General features: G+C 49.5%; 1 protein-coding gene across 9 annotated transcripts in view; it reads left to right on the forward strand.

Annotated features, from left to right (window-relative positions):
* The window catches only part of LOC144829156 (serpin B6-like), a 245,315-nt gene that overhangs the window by 162,814 nt on the left and 58,375 nt on the right, over nt 1-24,126 (forward strand). For all 9 annotated transcript variants that reach the window (XM_078688005.1, XM_078688010.1, XM_078688001.1 and 6 more), the window contains one exon: nt 23,311-23,478. In XM_078688005.1, the coding sequence (XP_078544131.1) occupies nt 23,311-23,478 (168 nt within the window). The remainder of the gene's footprint in view (nt 1-23,310; nt 23,479-24,126) is intronic.

Consider the following 24,126-nt stretch of genomic DNA (forward strand, 5'->3'; position numbering starts at 1 on the left):
AACCGCTGCGTCCAACGGACGAAGCCGTCCCCCAACCCGAACCGACTAAGCACACCGAACAGATACGGCCACTCCACACTATCGAACGCTTTTTCGATATCCACCGAGAGGACAGCCGCGTCCGGGGGGCCCTCCCCCTCAACGTCCATGACCCGTATCAAGCGCCGTATACACGCCGAGGTGCTCCGCGTGGGGATAAAGCCCGCCTGGTCCGGATGGACGAGAGTGCACATATGGGCCGACAGTCGCGTGGCCAAAATCCTGCTCAGCACTTTATAGTCCACAGTGAGCATCGAGAGCGGACGGTACGCCGTTTTTGCCGTGGGTTGGCCGCCTTTCTTCAACAACGGCACAATAATCGCCTCCCTCGTCGGCTCCGGCAGCCTGCCCAGTTCCCACGCCTCTCCATAGACCTGTAACAACTGAGGTGTCAGAAGGTCAAGGAATGCGGCATAGAACTCCACCGGGAGACCATCGCCCCCCGGCGTCTTCTTCCGGGCCATGTGTGCAATCGCCGCTCTAATCTCCCCAAGCGTAACAGCAGCACCCAGGGCATTCCCCTGGTCCGACTCCAGCTGCGGCAGCCGAGCTTCATCTAAGAAGGCATCCAGACCCGCCGGGAGCATAGACAGTCTACTCCGATACAGCTCCGAGTAATACGCCAGGAACTGGCTATTAATTTCCTGTTGGGAATAAACCAGCGCCCCGGTAGGCGTGTTCAGGGACAGAATCAGCGTGTTCCCAGAGTGAGGGTTCGCTAGCCACGCCAGCAACGATCCGGCCCGATCCCTCTCGGCGTGGGCCCGGACCATATATTCCCGGTAGTCATGGCAGCGAAGCCTTTCCACCTGTACGGCTACTCGTTCCCGAGCCGCCAATACTTCCTCCCTATCGCTCCCTGCCGTGTGGTTAGCCTTTCCACCTGTCGGAGTGAGTCCTCCTCCTGCTGCACGTCAGGCAGCAGCGTCCTACGCACCCCGGTCGAGGATGAAAGGCACACGCCTCGCACCACCACCTTGAAGGCATCCCATTCGATCGCTCTGGCAGTTGCGGTGCCCGCGTTCTCCCGAAAATAGCGCTCAAGGCATTCCTGCAACTCTGTGCGAAACACCGGGTCTTCCAGCATCAACGGATTCAGCCGCCATGTGGGAATCGGCTGCCGCTGTCTAGACCAAAGGACTGTGAGTAAACAGGGATTGTGATCTGAGATGGTCCTCGCCAAGTATTCGCTACTGCGTGCTAGTTCTTGGGCCCCAGCTGTACAGAGAATGGTGTCAAGGCGGACGTGGAGATCATGAGGCGCGGAGTAAAACGAGTAGTCCCTGACGGCGGGATGGTGCGTACGCCAGGCGTCCAGAAGGCCCCATTGCTCTTGCCAGTTTCTCCGGGCCTTGGCCACCCTGCGCACCACCGACTGATCCAGCGGGGGATGGGAGCGATCTAAATCCACATCCACCACCGAATTAAAGTCCCCCCCCCAGGAACACCGTGCCAGTTAACAGAGACGCCAACCTCCTTGACAACGCAGAGAAGAACACGGCCTGATCAAAATTAGAGACATAAACACTGCAAAGCGTGACGTCTCGACCATCCAATCTCCCCAACACCGCTACAAACCTCCCCTCTGAATCATCCTCCGTCGTCATGGGCTGGAAGGGGACGCCCGCCCGAACCCAAATCAAGGTTCCTCTAGCATGGGCAGAGTAGGTAGTATAGAAAAGTTGCCCCCTCCATCGCCGCTGTAGCGCTCGCCCCTCTGTCACAGTTAAATGCGTTTCCTGCAGAAAGGCTACCTGAACCCCCCCTACGCACTAAGTATGCATGCACCTTATATCTCTTACTCATGGAGTTGAACCCCCGCACATTCCACGTAACACATTTCAGTTCCAACTTAGCCGCCATCCGCAGACCTATAGCGGCAGCCGATCCACAACAACCCTAGAGGCACACTGACAAACCCCTGCAACATCAAACACCCCCAACCAACCCCCAATCCACCCACCCCCAGAACAGGCGCCAAACAGTTGTTACCCATTCAAACTCCTACCCCCACAAGTGAGGGAAACTCTGGAAATCACCAGAGACTCCCAATCTATGTGAGAAAGAGGGGATAGCTCAACAGCCTCCGGCCGGACAGCAAGAGACCCACCACCCCGTGATTGGCCGATCCCGATTAAGAAAGGACCTCTCCCCCCCCCCCCCAAGCAGCACCCCCGCCCAATCAAAATCACAGTGCCCTGGGGCCCCCGTCAGCGCCACTAACACCCCGGTAAGATAGGGAAAGGCGCCACACCCAGCACCCCGATGAACAAGTCTCCAGGAACCCTGGCACAGGCACCCCCAGAGGCCGAGCACCCCTCCTTACTGTTCCTCGCTCAGCTGCCCGGTGGTCACTCGTCCATCAGTCCATCGGCCGTCTGGGGGGTAACCTGTGGCAGGTCCCCGGGATCCTTCTCCGAGCCCCCCAGTCCCGCTTCATCAGAGTCCAAACGGGAGCCCGAATCCAACACAGGGCCCTCCGTCGCCACACCAGAGATGAGCGACACCGCCTGCAGGGCGGCCCGCCTCTCCAGTTCCGTCTGCGATGCCGATGGGGATCGCCGGCTCTGACCTCGTTTCCGATTACGTCTGCTCTGAAGCGGCCGTGGCCGGTCCTCCATAGCCTCCGTCCATGTACCGGTACCATCCCTGCCCGCCCTCTACCGTTCCAGCCATTGCCAAGCGTCATCTGGCGAGTCGCAGAACGTCGCCACTCCATCCACCAGCACTTTCAGGCGTGCCGGGAACAGAAGAGAGTACTGCACCCCCTCGTTGCGGAGAGCTCGCTTGACAGCGACGAAGGAGAAGCGGCTGCGCTGGACCTCTTGAGAGTAGTCGGGAAAGAGGGACACAGACGCATTGTCCACCTTGTACGGGCCATTCGATCTAGCTTGACGCAGGATAATGTCCCGATCTCTGAAATGCAGCAGCCGGGCTATCACAGGCCGAGGGGGGCGGCCCGGAGCCAGAGGACGGGCCGGGACCCTATGGGCTCTCTCCAAAGTATAGAAGTGCGTCAGGGCCTCAGGAACCACCACATCCCGCAGCCAGCGTTCAAGATAGATCATGTCGTCCCCCTCGACATTTTCGGGCAAACCCACCACTCGGATGTTGTTGCGCCTGTTGCGTCCTTCTGCATCAGCCGCCCTCCTCTCTAGTTGCTGCACCCTTCGCGCAAGATCATCCAGCGTGGCGTCCGTCGCTTTCTGGGCCGGTTCGAGCGCCTCCAGCACCAGCTCCGCAGACTTGACGCGGGCCGTAAGCTTGTCGTGGTCCGCCTTCAATAGGTCGAGGTTCGTGGATACCAATGCAATATCCTGGCGCAGCGCTTCTCTCGTGTCCCCTATGGCTTTGAGGATCTGGTCCATCTGCTGCTGTTGGAGGCCCGTGCTCTGGCCGTCCGCCGGTCGCTGGTCGTGCGCTTCAAGGGAGTCCTCGGCTTGATCCACCGAGGCCGCTCCAGCACCTTTCCGTGGCTTCCCCATATTGTATCACCAGAGCACACAATCGCGGCAGGCACCAGGTGTCTGTCCCGTGATGCGACCGGGGCTGCAAGGCGCACCACCTCTTAGCTGACCTGTGTATGTAGCAGGGTGGGGTCCACTGGACGACTCCAGGTGGTAGAACAGATCCACCCTTCAACCCCCTCGTCCGCTAACACGGGCCACCAGCCACGCCAGCCATGCCAGCCATGCCAGGTCGCACCAGACCCCCAACAGACGTCCAGAGTATCCAGATAACAGGACCCACAGCCAGGGGGGCTCCAATGTCATTCCGGGTCCTCACCAGCGCACATCCGGGACCCCGGCCAAAATCTCGCGCCAGGGGGGCCAGCCACTTAGACACAGGCCGGTCGGAGACCTCCCGCGATCCGGGGCCCGTGACACAGGCCCCAAAGCGCCACCATCAAAGTTCAAGCCAGGTCAGGGGTGCGGTCCCCCCCGGTGCACTAGCAGGCCCCTGGTACCACACCAGCTCCGAGTCCTCCAGCCGAACAGCCGGGCCTGCAGGGGGCCGAGCACCAACTCCTGTGCCCGGTGCCGGGCCGGCTCCGCTCCGGGATCGGAAGCCTAGGCCCTGAAGCACCGGATGGGCGGCCTTCGTCCGGTGCTGCGCCCCACAGTGCCCGCTCCGCCGGATCTGCCGCAATCAAAGGTGCCCCTCGGCGGACAACACTCCGCTGGTCGGGCGCCGCGCCGCCTCAGCTCCACTCCGGTCCGGTCTTCTGACTGCTTGCGCCGACCAGGTGCAGCCGCAGGCCCTCGGACGCCTGCACGGGACACCCCCAGCGCCTCCCGGTAACGGGCCTTCCCCCCGGCCGCGCCGACTCCCGCACAGCCGCGGAGAGTCAGATGTCTCGGCGACCCCTCTAAATCGAGGCCGGGGATCGGATACAGGCGTAGGCCCCAGCAAAATGGCCGTTCGTCAGCGCTCTGGCTTCCCGGTGGCCGCTGAATCCAGGGCGACCACAGGGTTTTCCAGGCGTCCAGCAGCTGTCGAGTCGCCCCCACACCTCCAGGAACTACAGCGGGTCAGTGGCGCCGCCGGGGAGGAGATCTACCAGGATAATCGCCGAGATCGGCCCGGAGATCGGGACTCAGGCGACCATGCACGGCAGTGCTCAAGCCACGCCCCCAGTGGAATCTTTATGCTTGTAACAGATTGAACATCTCTGCCGCTATGACAGTGGTGGATGTTGTGCCTTGCTGGAGGAGTAGGAATGCATTTTCAGTGGAAATGGTTGTTTGAAGATGAAGCATGTTAAACTGAAGACATAATTTCAGTGAGCACTCCCACAGCTATATCCCACAGCTCATATTATTCCACACTCAGGGGAAAACACTTCAGGAACTAGAAGCTGGCATAAAAGCATGGCCTCAGACCATTGGTATCCACCATTATACTAGCAAGCCAAACAACTTAATTAAAATGTTATTTATGCCTTGCCATGTGCTGGCCAAACAAAGCCAAAGGGTGATATAGGCACCCTGTGTCTACTATTAATGATGATGCAGCTGAACTGAGTGAGAATAGTAAATTGAATCTAAATGCTAAGTATCTTTAACTTCCACTAATCTCTGTATCCCATTAAATCACCAAACTCTTGACTGGCAAGAGCATCTGAAGGTTGAGTTGTGATGACTTTGCATCTGTCAGGGTATCCAAAATATAATCTCCATGGTTTACTCAACATCCACGATGTCCTATGACCTTCTTCATATCTTGCTCTTTGCTAACAAATGCACAGGAACACAACACTCACTTGAAAGGAATTTTCAAAGTGAATGCACCTCAGCAGATACAAATGTGCGAATTTGAAGGGCGCACTCAAATTCCTTGGGTACATGTTAGGCCTAGACGGGGCCTTTGCACTCCAGAGGAAAGGGGCAAACACTAAGTTCCATGTTGTAACAAGACATAGGGAGATTTCAAAATTAGGATTTGCTTCTTCGTTAAGATTTGTTTCTAATGCTTTTGTAATTTTCGTGTGATGGAATGTGGACTTTTCTTTTAGCTGATCAGCCCTAAATATATGGATTTGGAAGTCATGCATGCCACTTTGCATGTTATAAGCCTACTACCTGCTTTCCTCCATTACAAGCTCCACAGGACTACTGCTCTACTGGACTGCTTTGCCACCATTTACAATCATATTCTTATTTGTACCCACTTGTAGATCTTGTCCTTGTTGTAGTAAATCCACTGTTTTTGCAGGGTAGCCACAGATTCATTTGCCTTTTGGTGGTACCGAATATTTTTGCTGGCTTTAGAACTCTGTGCGCTTTACCTCTGCTAACCAATAGTGAAGTGCTTGTTTGCCTTTTTGTTAACATGTTCAAATTGACATACTCCCAATTGGGATATTAAACTTTCCTATAGGTCTCTAGAATATGGTATAAAATATACCCAGGTCCTGGAACCTAAATGCTACTCGTTGACTGGAGCATTTATTGTGCCCATATACTACAGTAGTAGTGCAAACCTGGCTTCCAGCCTACCATTGTAGCCTGATTGTAACTGTTTAAAAGCTGCATGTCATCCTGTCAAATAAACCATTTTGTGAGGTCAAAATGTTCCTATTAAGCATTAATTAGCAACTCCTATGTAGGCCAAGTAGCCCACACGGCATGCTACATGGTATTTAAAAGAAAGACATGTAGAAAATTCATATAAACATGTTCCTACAGTGACTAGTACTGTCAAGCTATTTTTCACTGCTGCACACTTAGCTGTCCTATGAAGAAACCCAGAGTATGTATTAAACTCATAATACTGTATCTTGGAAATGGGACTAGCTAGAACAATAATTTAAAAAACTGTTTCAATGGCTGTAAATATCCAATTCAATGATGAATCCGACTTTCAATAAATACAATGAAAAAGTAGCTTTCAAGAAAATTACCTTTTCCCTGCCTTAAGTTCCTGTCATCTAATATTTATTTTGCTCTCCAACTTCCCTCAGCCAGTTATTAGCATTTATGTAGGTGTGCAAAATGAATGAAAGGCCTCCATGTTCAAAAGGACTGAACTACCTCCAAGGCTCACACAATAGGCTTACCTGAATGGACAGCGGGGACTTCTCTGAACCTCCCAGAAGATGCATAGTGGGGGCCGTAGGCATCTTTTATAACACTCCAGTTTCAGATCCTGCTGGAGTATCAAATCCTGCTTGAAAGGTCTGTTGGGTTTACACAGAACACTTGTGGCACACTTAAAAGGCAGATAACAAGATGTCAAGACAATTCTTGTGTATTCACTGTCTAGTATGAACAAGCATTGGAAATGCAATAGGTCTCGCAGCATTAGAGTTAGTGCTTTTAGAATTGTTTATGGGTTTTTTTTGTAAATCTTTAGCATTTTTGTTTCCTGTAGCCAATGCTAAAGAATTAAAAAAAAAAAAAAGCCATAAACATTTCTAAAAGCTCTAACTCAAATGCTCCGAGACCTATTGCACTGTGTGAGGGTGAGGGGTTGAGGGTGAGGGTGGGTGAGGGTGAGTGAGGGTGAGTGAGGGGGTGAGGGGTTGAGGGTGAGTGAGAGTGAGGGTGAGTGAGGGTGAGGGTGGGTGAGGGTGAGTGAGGGTGAGTGAGGGGTTGATGTTGAGGGTGAGGGGTTGAGGGTGAGTGAGGGTGAGTTGGGGTTCACCCAGAAACCCCAACTATGAACACAATTCCCTGAAAAAAAGCTTCATCAAGGTACCATGCGTGTATCCCATAGGCATGCGCAACATGAAATACTGATCGCATGCGCACAGCGTGATTCGAGGGAGGAGGCTACACTGTGATGAACTACTCTTTCAGACAAGCGCGCAAATATACTTTACTCTTTTGCACCTGCGCACAGCTTAAGACACTGCTCACCTAGCCCTGTATGGACGGAATATAAGTGGACAGGGCCCCGAGGTTTAATTTAATATAAACTCGAGACTCCGGTGAAGTAAAATGTAACTGTTAAAAACATAATGAAACTTATACAGATCCAAAAATCTAAAACACCGATTGAATCCAGAGGAAAACATTTGAAGCTGACGACAACTGAATCGCTTTTGGGACGACTCTCAAGACAGACCCATTAGGTGTGTTCTCCCGACACCCATTATACGTGTTGATACACAACGAACTAACTGAGCACGAGCTTTTTGGTTACATTAGTTTGTCAATATACCGTTTACAGGCAGAGCAGATTAAAGAATGATACAGACTAAAAGAATGCCGTACAACACGGGTATCCTTGACTCGAGCTCCAGCTACAGCTAATGTTTTTCCTAATTGGAACGTGACTTTATTTTACCTTTCTGTCACATTTGTTTACAGGTAGTGGTGTATAATGTAAAATATCCTACCTATTGAGAGGGAATTCAAATCTCAGGCTCCAAAACAGCCCTTCTTCAAATGACGGCCGCTAAGAGGATTAGACCAATAATGCCCTTCTCTCCTTCCACGTTTTTCTTTTTTTTCAAGAAAAGATTTCTTCTCCCGGAGCAAAACCGTTTAGGCAGGAATTAAGGTTAAAAAAGGGAGGGGTTAGAGGGCGGGAAGAGCTTTTCATTTTAGACAGGGCAAGAATTCGGGATTACGAACCGGTTGTACGGACCCGCAAAAGACTATTCTACTCGCAAAGATGTTTTCCAGTGAAAGCCAAAATAAGAAAAATATATTTAAATATATTCAAAAGAGGAAACGCAATGAATTAAGACGAAGTGAGAGAGGAAAAGGCGCGAAAAATGCACATCAGAGAAGGGTACCTTAACTGACCCGAAGGAATACGCATATGTCTTGCATTACTTCGAAAAAAAACACCCCAGTTACAAGATAACACGCCAATTGTGTTATTTTGCCTACCATTTGTGTCTTTTAAATTACATTCTTTGCGAATTTCTTTACACATTCAAATATAGCTCTGTGTTTTTAGGCGCTATAGCGCACAATTTGTTGTGACATACGGTAATGTCCTCGATTTTTGGTGAGACACTATAGCAACCATGCTTTTTGGATAAACTGACATGTTAACGTTTTTTTGTAAGACGCTATACAGTCCATCCTTGTATTACATGTGTTTGTTCTTACGCTGCCGCGATCACTCTTTTTTGTGAGATGTAATTGTGTAAAAGGTTATTTTGTGAGACCTTACAGTGAACACGTTGTTTAGACGCTAGAGTCGATGCAATTTTTTTTTAAACTATAGTTCCCACGTACTTATGTTAGATGCTATAGTGGTCACGGCGTTTATGCGACTCTGCTATCAACACTTTCTAGTGAGGCGCTATCAACACTTTCTAGTGAGGCGCTGTATTGACCTCGCGCTCATGTGAGGTATTGTAGAGACGTCTTTTTATGAGACTCTAAACTGTCATAAAAGATGTGGGTGAGGCGCTATAATTTTCGCACACCTCTGTGAGATGCTATAGGAATCACGCTTTCATATAAGAGTCTCTGTGCTGTCAACACTTGTTGTAAGCCACGCGCTTCTACCAGATGGCAAAGTGACCACACCTCTTATATAATTGTATACCGGCAAAAGTTATTTTTGTCTGGGCTACAGTGTCAGGGCTTTTTTGAGACTTTGGAGGGCTTTCCGTGAAACGCTGACAGTGACAAGATGTTGTGTGGCACTACATTATGAACTCATTTGTGATACGCTATAGCGTAGCTCGGATTTTTTTGACCAGGCGCTACTTTGTCCATCTCATTGAAGCAGACCGGATTCAGTATAAAAGAAATCTCGTAGAAATGCGCTCCTCGGACGGAGCATGACCGGACTATCCCGTTGGCCCCATTTCATGTGTGAGTAGCGTCTCCGGTGCTGAGACTCTGCTTGCAATGAGGGACATAGGGTTTTGCTTTTCCATATAAAAGTGGGGCTTTGAGTAAAAAAATGCACAGATTAAACCTGTGTTCACGCCTCACAACGCATCATTGCAGAGTTCTGCTACTAGTCACCTGACCTCGGGCTTCGAGGCGCCATTCTGTCTGTGACAGTCACTGCTCCTGTGCTTTGGAAGTATGTCTGTCCCTAACTGCCCACTGTCCTTGGCCTTATGTGCGCCGGTTCGGGGGACGAGTTGCTGTTAGTCGCCAGGCTGCGCACTCAGAAATGTAAATGCTAGTGCCCGCGGGCACGCGCAGCCGGCACGTGCACCCGCGGGGAGCACCGGGTCCGAATGCCAGGTCGTGCAGCAGAGAAGGGGCTTCCGTGGCGGGTGCATGTTTGTTGATTCCCCACATAGGGTCCATGGCTGGCTTTGCACTGTCTGCAGCACGTGTTGTCCTGAGCACAACAGTGCCCGCGCACCCACACCTGAAGACACCCCCGGGCAGCGGAGCGCATCTGGTGCTGGAGACTGATTATGAAATACATGTAGTTCAAGTTCTCAGTAAAAGGTGAGCTCTGACCCCTGCTCCGGTCGGCCCTCGTAGTCAGTCTTTACCACCACGTGCTACAGGTACAACCTGTGAGGTAACTCCGAGGTGAAGGGAGCTTTCTCACTGCCCAACAGAATAATAGGTGCGCTGCTTTTATTCCAGCAGCCTAGACCCGGTGAGAAATATAAACATAAGTCAGCAAGGGGGTATCAAGTTAAGGGGGCTGTAAGAAGAGGGCTGGGGTTCTAACTGTGTTTGTGTTAATGACAAATCGTTTCTTGCGCCCAGAGCCCCGAGTGCAAAAGAAGGGGCTGATTTACAAGCCTCTGGCGCCACTTTTTCCATATTAAAAGTGAGGCATCGGAGGGCAGGAGGCTTGGAAATACGCCCTGAAGTACAGATCTTGGCTTTCCGCATGTCTAACAAACATCTCTGGGGCCTTGGACCTTCAGAAGCCTTAGGTCCCCCCAAAAGCGAGTGACCGAATATTTTAATACCATGAAGCCACACTGGGTATCGATTCAACACGATCAGCAGGATTTAAGCAAATTATGGTGCCATCTTTACACAGTGCTCGGCTCCCCTCATTGTCCCCAAATCACCGCGAAAAGCAGTTTACCCAGAAACCACTTTACTTTCTCGTTGTTGAGCTTCTGGGAACTATATAGCCGTTTCTTCTAAATAACATGTTCTTCAAAAGGCAAACGCTACATTGCAATAGGGCATTTCGTGCTTCCGAAGATATCTCGAACAGACTGCGGGCAGGGGAGGGGGCGGAGCGGGGAGAGGGAACAGACGGAGGGAAGGCCAGATAAGGGGAGGGGGGAGGAGAGTAGGAGGAGGAGAGTAGGGGAGGCACGGCCTAGCGGCCGTGCAATCAAGAAGTGAGGGGGCGGGAGAGTAGGCAAGGCAGGCGGCTGGGGGGAGGGGGGAGGAGAAATGCGACGCGACATGGCAGGCAGAGAAAATGGGGAGGGGGCGGATCCGGAGGTGCGTCGTGACACTCGTGAGGGGGAGTGGAGAAGGAGGGGGGAGTAGAGTAGGGGAGGCACGGCCTAACGGCCGTGCATTCAAAAAGTGAGGAGGCGGAGCTGGGGGAGGCTGTGACAGAGAGAGCAGGCAATGCAGGCGGCTGGGGGCTTGTGCACGCGCTTTGAAGCTCATTGCGCATGCGCATTGAGCTTCAATTTCTCGTGCACTGCAAGGAATCGCCACGATTCCTTGCAAGTTGGATAAAGAGTGGATAAGCCCCCATAGTCTCGCAAGCTCGATGCGCATGCGCATCGACAGGCGAGACCTAAAAAGGCAGGGTACTTCAGGTGCCGTATTCCGGTCTGGGTTTGTTGTGAATTTGGTGGCTGCCTTAAACTGAATTTTAGCGTTTGATGTGGGATGTCACAGGATTTCCATAGTACACTCCCCACCCATAATCCAAGCCCTCGGAGCACACGTTTAGTGTGGAACAAGGCTTCCGCTATCTTGCTCATATGATATCTGAAACCTTAGAACGCTGAAATCACTCAAAATGCTAATTGAATACTATGAGATTGGCATACAACGTTGGCCCTCCTGACAAGTGGCATGTAAATTCCAGTGGGTCCAGTAACCATACTTACCAGGCTAGTCAGAATTAGAACTATCTGTCTTTTTTGCATAGCTTTCAATTTACAAATGTAGGCAATCTCCATGTGAAAGACTAGAGGAAATCATGTGGTAATCTGTGGGTAAACCTCTATTTAGTCATGTTATTCCCTCAAAAATGGTACTCCTTATACATTCCTCAGCATGAGAAGTATCAGGACTCATGATAATTGTGAAGTGGAGAAAATCACAATCAATTTAACAGGCAACACTTAATTTGGGTCTAAGAAAGAAATCCACGATCACGCTAGCTCAACCATTGCCTTGACCATCTCATCCTTACCCTCCATCCCATCATTCACTCTTCATATTTTTAGCTGAACTAAACTGGTGGCCCTTGGCATCCTATTGTATATAGAGACCAGAGGAGCGAATACAAAATAAAATTGAAATTAAAATGAATAACTTGTAAATATGGTAATGTGAAAGGGCTCCAATGTAGGTATCTCCTACAGTAGGTTTGAGCTTTCTACAGAACCCGTCTAGCTTTCTACTGTTTTCTACAGATCCCATTGTAGGACTTGCCTAAAGATAGCTTCAGCTTTCTACAGAAACTTCTGCTTTATGGCACCAAAGACCTATTGTTTACAGTACAATACATAGAATGGACTTTGGCTCATCCCTTTCCTCCTAATTGGATGACCCTCTTGTCTATCTCATGATGGACACCATTTAGGGATTGACCAAGGTGGCGAACTGAGTGACAGGAACACAAGCATCTTGTCCATATGAGTGTCAGCTGGGACTCCAATCTCCCGTTATAGTCCATTGTTTTCATTACACTAATAGTGAATAACACATTCACTATTAGTGTAATAAAAATATAGTACAATTAGCTATAATGGGACCTTTCCTGGCAGTGGAAGTGAAAACAATGCTTTCAAATTTATGATGTGCGCATGTTTGCTTGTGAGAGTATGTTTATGTATGAGAGAGAGGGAGAGAGTGTGTGTGTGTGTGTGTGTATATATGAATGCATGTGTAAGCATGTGCGTTAAGTGATAGCGAGAGTTGGTGACAAATAGTGAGCAATAATGTGAGAGATTGAGTGCCTGTAAGTATGAGAGAGAATGGGCGAGATGAGAGTAAGAGTGCCTTTGTGTGAGAATTAGTTAATGTGAGGGAGTGTTAGAGATTGTGCTTATCAATGTGTGTGAGTGATTTAAAGAGGTAGTGAGAGTAAGAGGTAGTGAGAGAAAGATAACTTGCAAATATGAGTGAGAAAGTGTGATTGAGTCAGAGTGAATTTGAATTAGTGAGAATATGTGAGTGACAGTGAGAGTGAGAATTAGGGAGTGAGCATAATATTGAGTGCAAAAGTAAGTGACAGTGAATGAGTGATTACAAGGTTCGAGGCATGTGGGCTGCTAAATTCATATCTTTTGCATAGATCGCCGCCTAGTGTTGGGTCCGGATGATTGCACATTGTTGTCCTGGAAGAGTCTTCGAAGTATCACGAGATAGGTGGCTCCTCCCCTGGACTACAGTGCGCATGGGCATCGACTCCATCCCCAGATTGGTTTTTTCCGCCATTGGGTTCGGATGTGATTTCGACGTCTCCTGTTCGGAATCGATAAAACTGTTTCTTTAAGGCCAAAAGGCCTTCTTTACTTCGTCGGTATTGTTCGCGTTCGGTCTCGTGTGTACTCCAACTCTTCGAGTCGGATATCTGAGGAGTCGGGTGACTCTTCGGTCATCGAGGCCCTGTCGACGCAGCAAGACCCCGACAACCCGGCGATGGAACGAAGTCCGTTCAAGTACTGCCCCGTGTACGGTTCGAAGTACCCACACATCGACGTGCATCCTGTATGCAACAAGTGCCTGTCGCCGGACCACAACGAGGCCAACTGTATGGCCTGTTCGAAGTTCAGGTCGAAGAAGACGCTCAAGCTTCGGCGCGTGGCGCGCCTCGAGGCCCAGCGATCGGCACCGGCGCCAGTCGACATCTTCGTAGACCCCGAAGCAGACGAGCAAGAGCTTCACCTGCAGATCTCACCTACATCGGCGGAGGTCGAGGCCGACTACGGGGAACCTGTCGAGGGCCAAGACCTAGACGAATACGTCGAAGAGGTAGGGGACGACGAGGAAGCTTATGGGGCCGTGGAAGATAGCTCGGAGGAAGAGCTATGCCCCGTACGTACAATCACTATGGCTCAGGTCACGGGATCGCCACACGGCCTTACCCACGAACATACACCTCAATCCTCTGCCCCGCCTTCTGGCCCGGCTACGGACATACTAGCGGAGCCTCCATTACCAAAAACGAAACCGAAACTAAAAACATCGGAATCGAAAACAACAAAGATGGCCGACACACCATCGAAGCCGAAGACGTCTGCGACACCATCGGCGCCGTCGTCCTCGGAGACTTCGAAGCCGAAGAAGGCTGTCGAACAGGCTAAGGTACCGAAAGGGGTCAAGGAGCCAAGCTCGAAGAAGGTCGTCGAGCAAGTGTCTAGCAAAGTGGTTGAGTCGAAGTCGAGGAAGACTGTCGAAACGCCTTCGGCCACGACTGCCGCACCAACAGGCAAACGGGCAGTCGAATCGAAGTCCGCGAAGGGCACCGAGCCAAAGTCTGGAGCCCCGACAATAAAAGAAAAGGCTGTCGCTCCGAAGCCTGCGGCGTCGACGCCTACACCTGGAGCAGGAAGCCGGAGTGCAGTCGTCGAGGGAGAGTCGACGGTCGGATCTTCCCCTGTGGGTGGACCAAGGTCATCGGTCGGATCGACAAAACCATCCGCTTCTTTTACGAAGCAGTTAGCAGATTCCCTTAAGCGGATACGGGAAAAGGGGTTGACGTCGGAGCCGAAAACGCCCTCGGCACAGTCGATACCCCCACCAAAGAAGGCTTCGACGCCGATACTTTATACTCTACCGCCCAAGGTGGCGCCAAAGGCCTTTGCACCCCGATCGGTGCCACAGGACACAGAAGGGTCGGGGAAAACGCAAGAACGTGTATGTTTCGATCGGCAACCTTCACTAGAAGAGCAGTCGGAACATTATATCGACGCCGACACGGGAGTATTAACGCTCCACAAAAGGAAAATTACTTCCAAGCCTGTGGAGTCGTTTGTCATACCTCTAAAGAAGAAGAGGCCAGCGCCAGACACGCCAGACCTCGTTGAACCCATCCCTCAAAGACCTAGGAGGAGTCCAACACCTTCACCCACTTGCTCAGAGGGAGATGAGGGTGAACAGGATGAAGAGTATAACTTCCCAGACAATACTGACCCTGATGAGCAGCAGGACTCATGGGTAGACTCTGGGGACCAGGGTGACCAACAAGTGGTACATGACCCACAGGTTTTTGGTGTAAAAACTTCTCCAACAGAAGACTCTGCGGCATTTAATGCCTTAATTGAAAGGGCGGCTACAAACCATAAGGTGGAACTGCATGCCGACCCTGTGGAAGTTGACTTTTTGTTTGACACTTTCTCTGCATCAGAAAAAACTGTGAAGACACTTCCTATGCTCAAGGGGGTTCTCAAGCATGCCACAGACATTTTCAAAGAACCCACAAGGGCAAGGGTGGTAAACCCCCGAATAGAAAAAAAATACAGACCGGCACCTGGAGACCCAACTTATATACGGGGCCAGTTGCCTCTGGACTCTTTGGTGGTCTCCAATGCCCGCAAGAGGGCGAGTTCACAGACCACGGTGAAGCTCCTCCCCCAGACAAGGAGTCAAAAGTGCTGGAGGCATCGGGGAAAAGGGTGGCAGCTCAGGCAGCCAACATCTGGCGCATAGCTAACACACAAGCCCTGTTGGCTAGATATGATAGGGCACACTATAACACTTTAGAGCAGCTATTACAACACCTTCCAGACAAGTTTAAAGAAGGAGCTGAGATGCTAATACAGGAGGGCAAGCTCATTTCCAACGCTGCAATCAAATGTGCGCTCGATGTTGCAGATACTGCAGCAAGAGCGATAAACACTGGTGTGATGTTGAGGCGTCAAGCATGGCTCCGCATCTCAGGGTTCAAGCCAGAGATCCAGACAACCATACTCAACCAGCCCGTTAACCCAGACAGACTGTTTGGCCCAGAGGTTGACACCACCCTCGAGAAGATCAAAAAAGATACTGAGACAGCTAAATCCATGGGTGCGCTTCAATCTCAGCAATTCAGAGGGAACACTTTTCGTCGCTCAAGTTCACGGGGTGTTACCAGAGGACACTTGGCACAGCAGACGCAATTCAATAGAGGAGGCGCACAGTCCTCATACCCCAAACAGGGTAGAGGAGGTTACAGAGGAAACAGCGCCAAGGGCAGAGGCAGAGGCAACAACAGTTCCCGTTCCTCTGCTGCCAACAAACAGTGACTCTCTGTCACTGCCCCCGACCATCTAACACCCGTCGGGGGGAGACTCCAACAGTTCCTGCCAGTCTGGGAGTCCATCACCACAGACAGGTGGGTAAGGAAACTTATCCAGTTCGGATATTGTCTAGAGTTAACGTCCACTCCACACAACATACCCCCAAGACAACGTCCTTTGTCAGCAGAGCACTTGCACTTATTGCAGCAAGAAGTCCTTGTGATGCTGCAAAAAGGCGCAATAGAGCTCGTGCCGGTGGAGGAAGAAGGCACAGGGTTTATTCCCTGTACTTCTTAATCCCAAAGAAGGACGGCTCGCTCAGGCCCATTCTAGACCTACGCCCCCTCAACCTGTACATACTCTCGGAACACTTTCACATGTTAACACTACAGCAGGTTCTTCCATTGTTAAACCAGGGAGACTTCCTCGCAACCTTGGACCTCAAGGATGCTTATTTCCACATACCACTCCACCCATCCCACAGAAAGTACCTCAGGTTCACCATACAAAACAGGTATTACCAGTTCAAGGTCCAACCCTTCGGAGTGACCACTGCCCCCAGAGTGTTCACAAAGTGTCTGGCGACCGTGGCAGCGCACCTCAGGAGACAATCCATACATGTCTACCCTTACCTGGACGACTGGCTCGTTCAGGCCAAGTCGGCACAGCAGTGCGCCGCACACATGTCCCACACTATTCACCTCCTTCACAGTCTGGGATTTTCGTTAAACTATCCAAAGTCGCACCTTCAGCCAGCCCATGTGCGGCAGTATCTAGGCGCGACGATAAATACTCTGACTGCTACAGCTCAACCGAACCCAGCGAGAATCGACAACATACAGTCGCTCATCCAGAGGTTCAGACCGCAACACTCACTCCCAGCGAGAGTGTTCATGCAGTTGATAGGCATGATGGCCTCCTGCATCTTCATAGTCCCGCACGCGAGATTGCATATGCGTCCGCTCCAAGAATGCTTGGCGAATCAGTGGACACAGGCTCAAGGACAGTTAAAGGACCTAGTGTTGGTGACCGGTCGGGCATACACCTCTCTGCATTGGTGGAATCCACACAACCTTTGCAAGGGCCGACCGTTCCAAGAGCCTGTGCCACAGATCATCCTAACAACGGACGCTTCTCTCCAAGGTTGGGGAGCTCATGTGCTCCACTACACGGTGCAGGGCCTATGGACGACGCAGCAAAGGAAGATGCACATCAACTATCTAGAGCTGATGGCGATCTTCATGGCACTCAAATCCTTCAAAGTACATCTGTGCAACAAAGTCGTGTTGATCCGGACGGACAACATGACAGCCATGTACTACATCCAGAAGCAGGGGGTACGCACTCTCCACAGCTGTCTCATCTGGCTCAGAGCATGTGGAAGTGGGCCATTCAGAGGAACATCTTCCTCATGGCGGAACACCTTCCGGGCGCGGACAATCAGATGGCGGATCTGCTCAGCAGGTACAGCCATCAAATGCACGAGTGGGAGATACATCCATCAGTACTCCACCCGTACTTCCAGCAGTGGGGTCATCCAGAGATCGACCTGTTTGCCACAAGGGAAAACGCAAAATGCCAAAGCTTTGCCGCCAGGTTCCCTCACCCACAATCGCAGGGCAATGCGATATGGATGAACTGGTCAGGCAGATTTGCGTACGCTTTTCCCCCAGCACCTCTCATTCCGCTGGTGGCAAGAAAGCTAAGGCAACACTCGCTGATGCTCATCCTGGTTGCTCCAACGTGGGCACGCCAACCGTGGTACACCACGTTTCTAGAACTCTCCGTGGTACCGCATCAAAGGTTGCGTCTCACACCCAGGCTCTTGACGCAGAACCATGGCGACATTCAGCATCCGGATCCGCACCAGCTCAATCTGGCGATCTGGCTCCTAAAGTCTTAGAGTTTGGCTACCTTAACCTGCCTCCGGAATGCATGGACATCATCAGGGAGGCAAGGAAGCCCACTACCAGAGCCTGCTATGCTGCAAAATGGAAACGGTTTGTCATTTACTGTACAGAACATCACATAAACCCGCTAGATGCATCCATTCCTAACATCATCTGTTATTTGTTACATCTTTACAAATGCAATCTAGCGTACGCTTCCATTCGGATACACTTATCCGCCATAGCGGCTTATCTCCAGAACAGGCAGCATCTCTCTGTTTTCAGGGTGCCTGCCATTTAAGCCTTCCTGGAGGGACTAAAACGAGTCATTCCTCCCAGAACCCCACCAGCTCCTGTGTGGAATCTCAATGTGGTTCTCACTAGACTGATGGGCCCACCTTTTGAGCCGCTACATTCATGTGAGATTCAGTTCTTAACATGGAAAGTGGCTTTCCTCATTGCTATTACATCTCTCAGACGTGTTAGTGAGCTACAAGCGCTCACAATACAAGAGCCATTTATACAAATTCACTCAAACAGGGTTGTGCTCCGCACTAACCCCAAGTTCCTTCCAAAGGTGGTGTCACACTTTCATGTCAATCAGACAATTGAACTGCCCGCATTCTTTCCGAAACCGGAAACAGTAGCAGAAAGAATGCTCCATACGCTAGACGTCAAAAGGGCATTGATGTACTACATTGACAGAACACAACAATTTAGAAAGACACAGCAACTTTTTGTTGCCTTCTCAGCCCAGCACAAAGGCAACCCAATTTCCAAGGCAGGAATAGCCAGGTAGATCGTTAAATGCATTCAGATTTGTTATCAGAAAGCTAAACGCACTTTAACGGTCCCCCCCAGAGCACACTCCACACGCAAGTTGGGAGCCTCCATGGCTTTCCTGGGGAACATTCCTTTGGAAGTCATTTGCAGAGCAGCCACGTGGTCAACACCACACACGTTTACCAAACATTACTGTGTAGATGTGCATTCCAAGCAGCAGGCAGCTGTAGGACAGGCTGTTCTCAAAACTCTTTTTCAAACTTCTGCAGCTCTGCAGCTGGCACGGGCGGCCGCCGTTAATGGAGGGACTGCTATGTATTCTATGCAAAAGATATGAATTTAGCAGCCCACATGCCTCGAACTGAATATGCTACTTACCAGTATGCATCTGTTCTTGGCATGTAGGGTTGCTAACATTCATATCGCCCACCCTCCTCCCCGGTGCCCGTAGCGGCTGCAGACTATTTCTTGCATTCAATCATTAGCATGGACATCAGTTACACTATTTCACTCCATCTCTACCACAATGGCTAAAAACAATCTGGGGATGGAGTCGATGCCCATGCGCACTGTAGTCCAGGGGAGGAGCCACCTATCTCGTGATACTTCGAAGACTCTTCCAGGACAACAATGTGCAATCATCCGTACCCAACACTAGGCGGCGATCTATGCAAAAGATATGAATGTTAGCAGCCCTACATGCCAAGAACAGATGCATACTGGTAAGTAGCATATTCATTAGTAAGACTAAATGGGCGTGAGTGAGAAAGGAGTATTATGCTTGATAGTCTGCCATATGCGTGGCATAGTGAAAGTAGTTCTTGTCTAATGGAGGCGCCCATAGCAAAATACTGGTGCTGGCAGTCCTTGGCGTTAGACCTGAAATTATTGGTGTGGTACTCCTCTAACATTTTGCCTTCACTCCTCCTGTTTTGCTGACTTTTCTTTTTGGCTTTAGGACTCTGTGCACTTAGCCACTGCTAACCAGGTCGAAAGAGCTTGTGCTCTCTCTTTTAAACATGGTAAATCAGCATACACCTAATTGGCACATTAAGTTTAGTTGTAAGTCCATGGTAAATGGTCCTAGATGTACCCAGGACCTGTAGGTTAAATGCTACTACTGGACCCACAACAGTCAACGTGGCATACACTAAAGTAGCCTATTAAACATGCCTCCAGCCTGTCACTGCAGCATGTAGTACAGTTTTAAACTTGTATTTCGACCTAGCAAAATAAACCTTTTGCCAGGCCTAAACCTTCATTTTTAAAACTTATAATCACCCCTAAGGTAGACTCTAACCACACTTAGGGTATGGTGCATTGTATTTAAAAAGTAGGATATGTGTGCTTCAGTTATACTTGTCCTGGCTGGGAAAATCTCCTAACTTCTTTTTTCACTGATGCAATGGCTATCTATTCCATTGAAAAACACTGAGCTACCTCGTTACATTTAATAAGTGATAAATTTAGATTGGGAGTACGTAGAAATATACTTTTGCACGCAAATTAAATGTGACTTAAAATTCTCTTTGGTGATATGGTCGGATTTTAAGTCATAATTCTGAAAATTCCACTTTTAGAAAGTTAGCGTTTTTATATCCTAACCATTTGTGCCTTGTCCTGGGTCACAAGACGGTAAAATGGCTCAGTTGTTGAGGCTTTGTGTGTTGCGTCCAGAAAGTAACACAAATGACAGGATGGCCTTTCTGGCAGGATGACTGGGATGGGCTGTACCCAGCCCCCCTTATATTTCAAAGGGCTTTGCCTCCTGCACACCCAGTCCGGTAGAAATGTTTTCTTTGTTTGCATTATTTTAGTAATTTTTTTTGTCTTTGTGTTTAAAGTATGTCTTCAGGTTACAGTAAATCTAAGCCAATTGTGCCATTTCTTTTCACCAGTAATCGTGTCACTGTGATGTGCTTTGAAACTGAGAATAATCTCAGTACCTATTTCTAAGTGCACCGGCCTGCTAGGAAGCACCCATACCATTTTATTACAGTTGTTTATTTTGAAATGTAAAATTGTAATTGCGTACGTGTCCGACACGTTAAGGAAATGGCAGATTTTCCTATATTTGTGTCATTATTGCAATAACCATTAAAAGGTCCCCCAAACCTTTCGGCTTTGTCTAATCTTGTTGAAACTGATGTTAGCCAGAACTATTTTTATCAGTGACTGCCCCTGCATCATGTGTCTGGCTAGGACAGCTCCTTCCTGAGTGTCGAGTTATAATTTACACCAATATTACAGTGAAAATAATCATGTAATATAATTTCCGGTGATGTCATCATTATGCTAATTATCAATTTGAAAAAAACAGAACATCGTACCTCTTTTTAGTTCTAGATTGTTGGCAACTATGCTCTAAAATCGCCATCCACTTTCATCCGAGTGCCACGCCACCAGTGAACAACAGCGTTGGTAGTTGCAGCGTGCCCACACTCATTAAGACAGGAAACTCGGACGAAGGCATTGCGAAGGGCGCATGTCCCTTCTTATTCCAGAACAACATCCAGTTTTCAGCTGTGTCACCTGGAGTGCTTCTCACCTGACTGGGCCCTCGAAGGCTTTAAGTTAGCCATCAACTTGTGCCGTCGGACACTGTGCACAGCTGTTTTAACCCCTTCCACGCTCATGACGAGCTGGGCTCGTCATGAAGTAGCCTCCTCGCACGCTCATGACGAGCCCAGCTCGTCATGTTGTGTGGGATTTCCGATTTCTCAGCACAGCAGGGGAATATGCTGAGCATCCATGGGGTTAAGGATACCTGTTCTGATGGCAGGTGTTTGTTTACTTTATTAGCTTGTTGGTACTGCTGACAGTGACCTTCATTGTGAATACAACATAAATGAAGCGCAAATGTCTTTCCTGGGTGTCTGTGCAGTGCATACCTGCCAACTCACACTGTGCCACTGTATGGCACACGATATCGACTCCCTTCACATGGTCTCCCGGTGAGGAGCCGATAGCACAAGGGCAGGGAAACCCCTGTAAATAGTGGATTTCCAGCTCATTGTCCTAGCCTTTCAACTGCCAATGTCTATTGGGGTGAGAAAACACCCAGGACATCGACATCAACCTCAGAAAGCTTTTCTTTTGGAAGGTGGGTCTTTGCGGCAGGGTGGGGTTTGAAGGTGCCTCGTAGGTACTTCCTAGCACGAGACTCAACACCCTTCCCAATTCTGTGAGATTGTTCTTTAAGTTGGTAGGTATGGCAGTGGTCCAAAAGGTCCACGAAACCAAGACTGAGATATACATCTGCCCCTATGGTTTTCATCCTCAATTTCGTGTTTCTCTTCAGCGGGGCAGACATTTTCACAGTTGTGCGATAAGTCCTCCGTAGGCCGCAAGTGACGAGCACTGGTGTGCATACCTGCCAACTGGTTGTACAATCTCACTGTGTGAGGAGGAGGGTGGGGCCTTGAAAGGGGTGGAGCCTCGTGCTGAGCGGTACCTAAGAGGCACTTTGAACCCCGCCCCCAAACCCCCTCCTTACAAAAAAACAAAAGCTTGCGGAGGCTCGTACTGATGTCCTGGGGTGTTTTCACACCGCTAAATGGACTTCGGCAGTTCAGAGCCTCAGAAAACAAGCTGGAAATGCACTGTTTATGGTGGTTTTCAGCTCGTGTTCCCTGCCACCGTGTGATATCGGCTCTTTACCGAGCAGGCGGGCAACTAGAGCCAAATTTCCGGGAGGGGGGGCTGAAAAATATTTTGGGGGTGGGGCTAATTCTAACAACCATAGACAGAGTGGCTGTAAGAAGGGGTGAAAACATAACAAAAGCTTAATTTACAAGTAAATGGTCTTTTAAAGACCTGTTAACTACTCGGGTGCGGCTGCAATCAGACGGTTGCCAGCCCGCAAAGCTGTGTCAGCCCGGGCTGACATACGACGGGGGATGGGGGGTGGGAGGGGGGGGGGGGGGAGTCTGAAGCCCCGTGAACCCAATGGGTGTTGCGCGCCTGTCACCGAGAGAGACTGTGTGATAGGAGCTGATCGTGTCACACAGTGGCACCGTGTGAGGAGGCAGGTATGGGTGTATTGCGCGGCTCCTCAACAAACCGCACTCCACTGATGCTCTTACAGCGCCTAGCCCCTTTGCTTCCAAGTTCTTTCACTGTCTCTCAATCTAGGTGTGCTCATGCTGCAAGACTGGGAATGAAGCGGTCTTAGACATGAACCTGTATAAATTGGTGGTGCTATATTGTTTTCAGTCGGCAAATCCTGTCTGTGAGGGTCCAAAAGATTATCATTTTGGGGTAGTTGCATTACTTGTCTCGGTTTAGAAGACGTCACCTCTGGCATTGCAGAGAAGTCCTCTATGCAAATGTCCTCTGTTTACATTTCATAACATTTCTGTAGAACTCTTTACAAATGTGATTACAGTTTTTAGAGATAAAGAAATTGAAGAGCTGTGATGTGAACCGGATGAAATAGGTTGTTTAGTGCTGATGCCACAGCTAAAACTTATGCCGTATCTGGAAACCAGTAATCCACGCGCAGCCATAACTCCCACTGTGCATGTATATTTTGCTTGCCTATGACAGCAAGGCCCCAAGAGTTTCCTAATACATGTAGAGAGACAGCATGCACCGACCTCTGAGGTAGAGAGTATGGACAGATTGTCTGGTAAAGAAATGGAACTAAACAGCTAATAAATTCTCCCTAGCAGTTTCAGCATTCTAAAATTATAATTAATGCTATTGTCACTTAAAGATATTAATGATTAATTTTATGCTTCAAATGTATTGTTTTTGTCTTTTTTTTTTTATCTCCAGAATGACACAAAGCCAGTCCAAATGATGTTTAGAAAGGGAAAATATCCTATGACTTATATCGGAGAACAACAGACGAGGATCATCGAGCTGCCTTATGAAGATAAAGAGCTGAGCATGATTATAATGCTTCCCGATGACATCAACGACGATTCCACTGGCTTGGAAAAGGTAAGAAATTCCAATAGTGCAAAGAGAATAGGCCGGACTAGCAACATAGATTTGACGTGGTTAATGAATTGAGAAAACCTTTCTTTCAATGCTTAATTCTTAGTTACACCTTCATATACCTTCATGTTAGTATGCTAAAATGGCACTTTCAAAATGGTGCTCTTGCTCACAGGGAACATTTCTTGATTTATTAAGAGGAAATTGGACCGAGTGTTCTGGATGCACCATTTCAATCAGGATCAGACCTTGAAATAACTGCACTCAGATGCCTTGTTAACACCAGATGGAAACGTGTAAAACCATGTTTACTTGAGTAAAATAAACTGCATCGGTTACGTAGTGTTACTATATTAGCATTTTACTGCAGGTGGGGTGGTCCTCATGTTGGCACAATAAATGGTTCAAGGAAGTTGGCTCTTCAGGGTTCAATTTATCACACTTGACCAAAACAACCTCTGTATACCAGCCATGGATCAATCTAGTTAACAGATGGAGTCAACCTTACAAGAAAACATGCAGGCAGAAAGGGTGCCACACTCCATCCTACTGACCTGCCCGAGCTTTGCATGGTGGTCAGCCATCTAAATCTGAAATCGGGGGACTGCACCACATAGTACAAGCTTTCTGGAGTATAGGGGAATATCCGGC

The sequence above is a fragment of the Lissotriton helveticus genome, chromosome 4_1 (assembly GCF_964261635.1).
Source record: "Lissotriton helveticus chromosome 4_1, aLisHel1.1, whole genome shotgun sequence".
Lineage (NCBI taxonomy): Eukaryota > Metazoa > Chordata > Amphibia > Caudata > Salamandridae > Lissotriton > Lissotriton helveticus.